Source organism: Octodon degus, unplaced genomic scaffold (genome assembly GCF_000260255.1).
Source record: "Octodon degus isolate 3935 unplaced genomic scaffold, OctDeg1.0 scaffold00163, whole genome shotgun sequence".
NCBI classification, from domain to species: Eukaryota; Metazoa; Chordata; class Mammalia; order Rodentia; family Octodontidae; genus Octodon; species Octodon degus.
The window spans coordinates 5722881-5724482 of NW_004524739.1; the positions used below are offsets into that span (position 1 = coordinate 5722881).

At 41.8% G+C, this 1602-nt stretch overlaps 1 protein-coding gene across 1 annotated transcript in view; it reads left to right on the forward strand.

Moving 5' to 3' along the window:
* Khdrbs1 (KH RNA binding domain containing, signal transduction associated 1) overlaps window positions 1–1602 on the forward strand; it is a 37360-nt gene that overhangs the window by 31216 nt on the left and 4542 nt on the right. Inside the window, exon 6 of the mRNA XM_004642974.2 lies at window positions 333–391. Coding sequence (XP_004643031.1) covers window positions 333–391 — 59 coding nt within the window. The remainder of the gene's footprint in view (window positions 1–332; window positions 392–1602) is intronic.

Consider the following 1602-nt stretch of genomic DNA (forward strand, 5'->3'; position numbering starts at 1 on the left):
TAATAGGTCCAGAGTAGCTCTTTTCCTATTTGTTCATTCTCTTCTAGTGAACTCAGTGAATGTTTATTACACTGATTGAGTTGTTATCTGAGGATTCTGCTTTATTACTTTAAGTTGTATGGTATCTATTTTTCCTTGCTATGATTAAACTTTTTTTTTTGGTCAATTTGTAGTGTATACATGTTTTGGAAATATTTTGGAGTTTTAGGGATAGGATGAAATGAACATCTTGTATTTTACACACAATAAAGTGAGTGGAAAATTTTGAGAAAAGACTGGAACTCAAATACAGTTACTGTGTAGCTTTATAACGCTCTTGTTTTGGTTTCCAGGGATTCAGAATATTATGACTATGGACATGGGGAGGTTCAGGATTCTTATGAAGCCTACGGTAGGTCTTCATTGTGTGATAGGCTGCAGGTATGAATAAGTGCCTGGAGAATGCTGGTGAATAGATTTGTGGATCTCAGCTACACACTAAAGGAAAACCCTTAGAAGATGACAGTGTTGCCAGATGTGATGTGAGGATTGTGTTCAGTTCAGTGATGTGTGATAGAAAGACTACGCAGTGCAGTGGGGGGTTAATGTGATTCATGGAGGCTGAACACGGCTTAATTAGCCCAGCCAAGTAATAGCAGTCTCCAGCAGATTTGATTGTTTTTACTTTAGGCAGGGAACACCTAAATCTCCGTTATTTTTCTGGGCTAATGTTTAGGCTATATTGATAGATAACAAGGACTTGATCATCTCCACCTCTACTCTTCTGGGCCACCTCATTTTTTAAGATAATTTTGGATTGGGGGTGGGGAGATAGCTCAGTAGAATAAGTGCTTGCCTGGCAAGTACAAGGGCCTGAGTTCAATCCCCGGTTCCGCAAAAAATCAATCAATCCCCAGTTCCGCAATAAATAAATAAGTAAAAATAAAAAAGATAATTTGGGATTCCACTGAAAAGAGGGATCCCACTCAATGTAGAGGAGATACCAGCTGAAACCGGCCTAGATGGCAAGCAGCTCATCAGAGCAGGTGTATTAATCAGCAGCCACTGGGGCGCAATACCCACATTTAAGGAAGAGAGGCTTCCTGGTAAGCATGAAATCTGAGTTTGCTGCCTGGTATCCAGCCTCCCACCCCAAGAAAAAAGAATAAAGGCTTAATTTGGCTCTTGGTTTCAGGGGCTTCGGTCAATCCACACTTGGCTGCTACAGTGCAGAAACATCATGCCAGAAGAGTATTTCAAAGAAAAGATGATTAGTTTTTGGTGGCTGGGGAGCACAGCAGAGGAGCTGTACCATAGGACAGGACGGGGCCAGAGTCCACACGTAGCATTGCAGGTCACAGTTTCATGACACATCCAGAATCTTAATCTAGTCACTTTAACATTGCAGTCGGTGGTCACAGTAAGTTAGGGTTGTAAGAATAGTGCCTATTAAAGTCAAATAGGAAGCTGCAGGACTGAAGCCAAGTAAGAGTAGTACTGCTATCATGCTCCTTACTGGCTTGTAGATATCTTAGTCCCTGCATCCAAGAAAGTGAGAGGGTAATGGCAGTCTAAGCACCTGCTTGGCAAACACAAGGACCTGGGTTCAATCACTGGTACCAC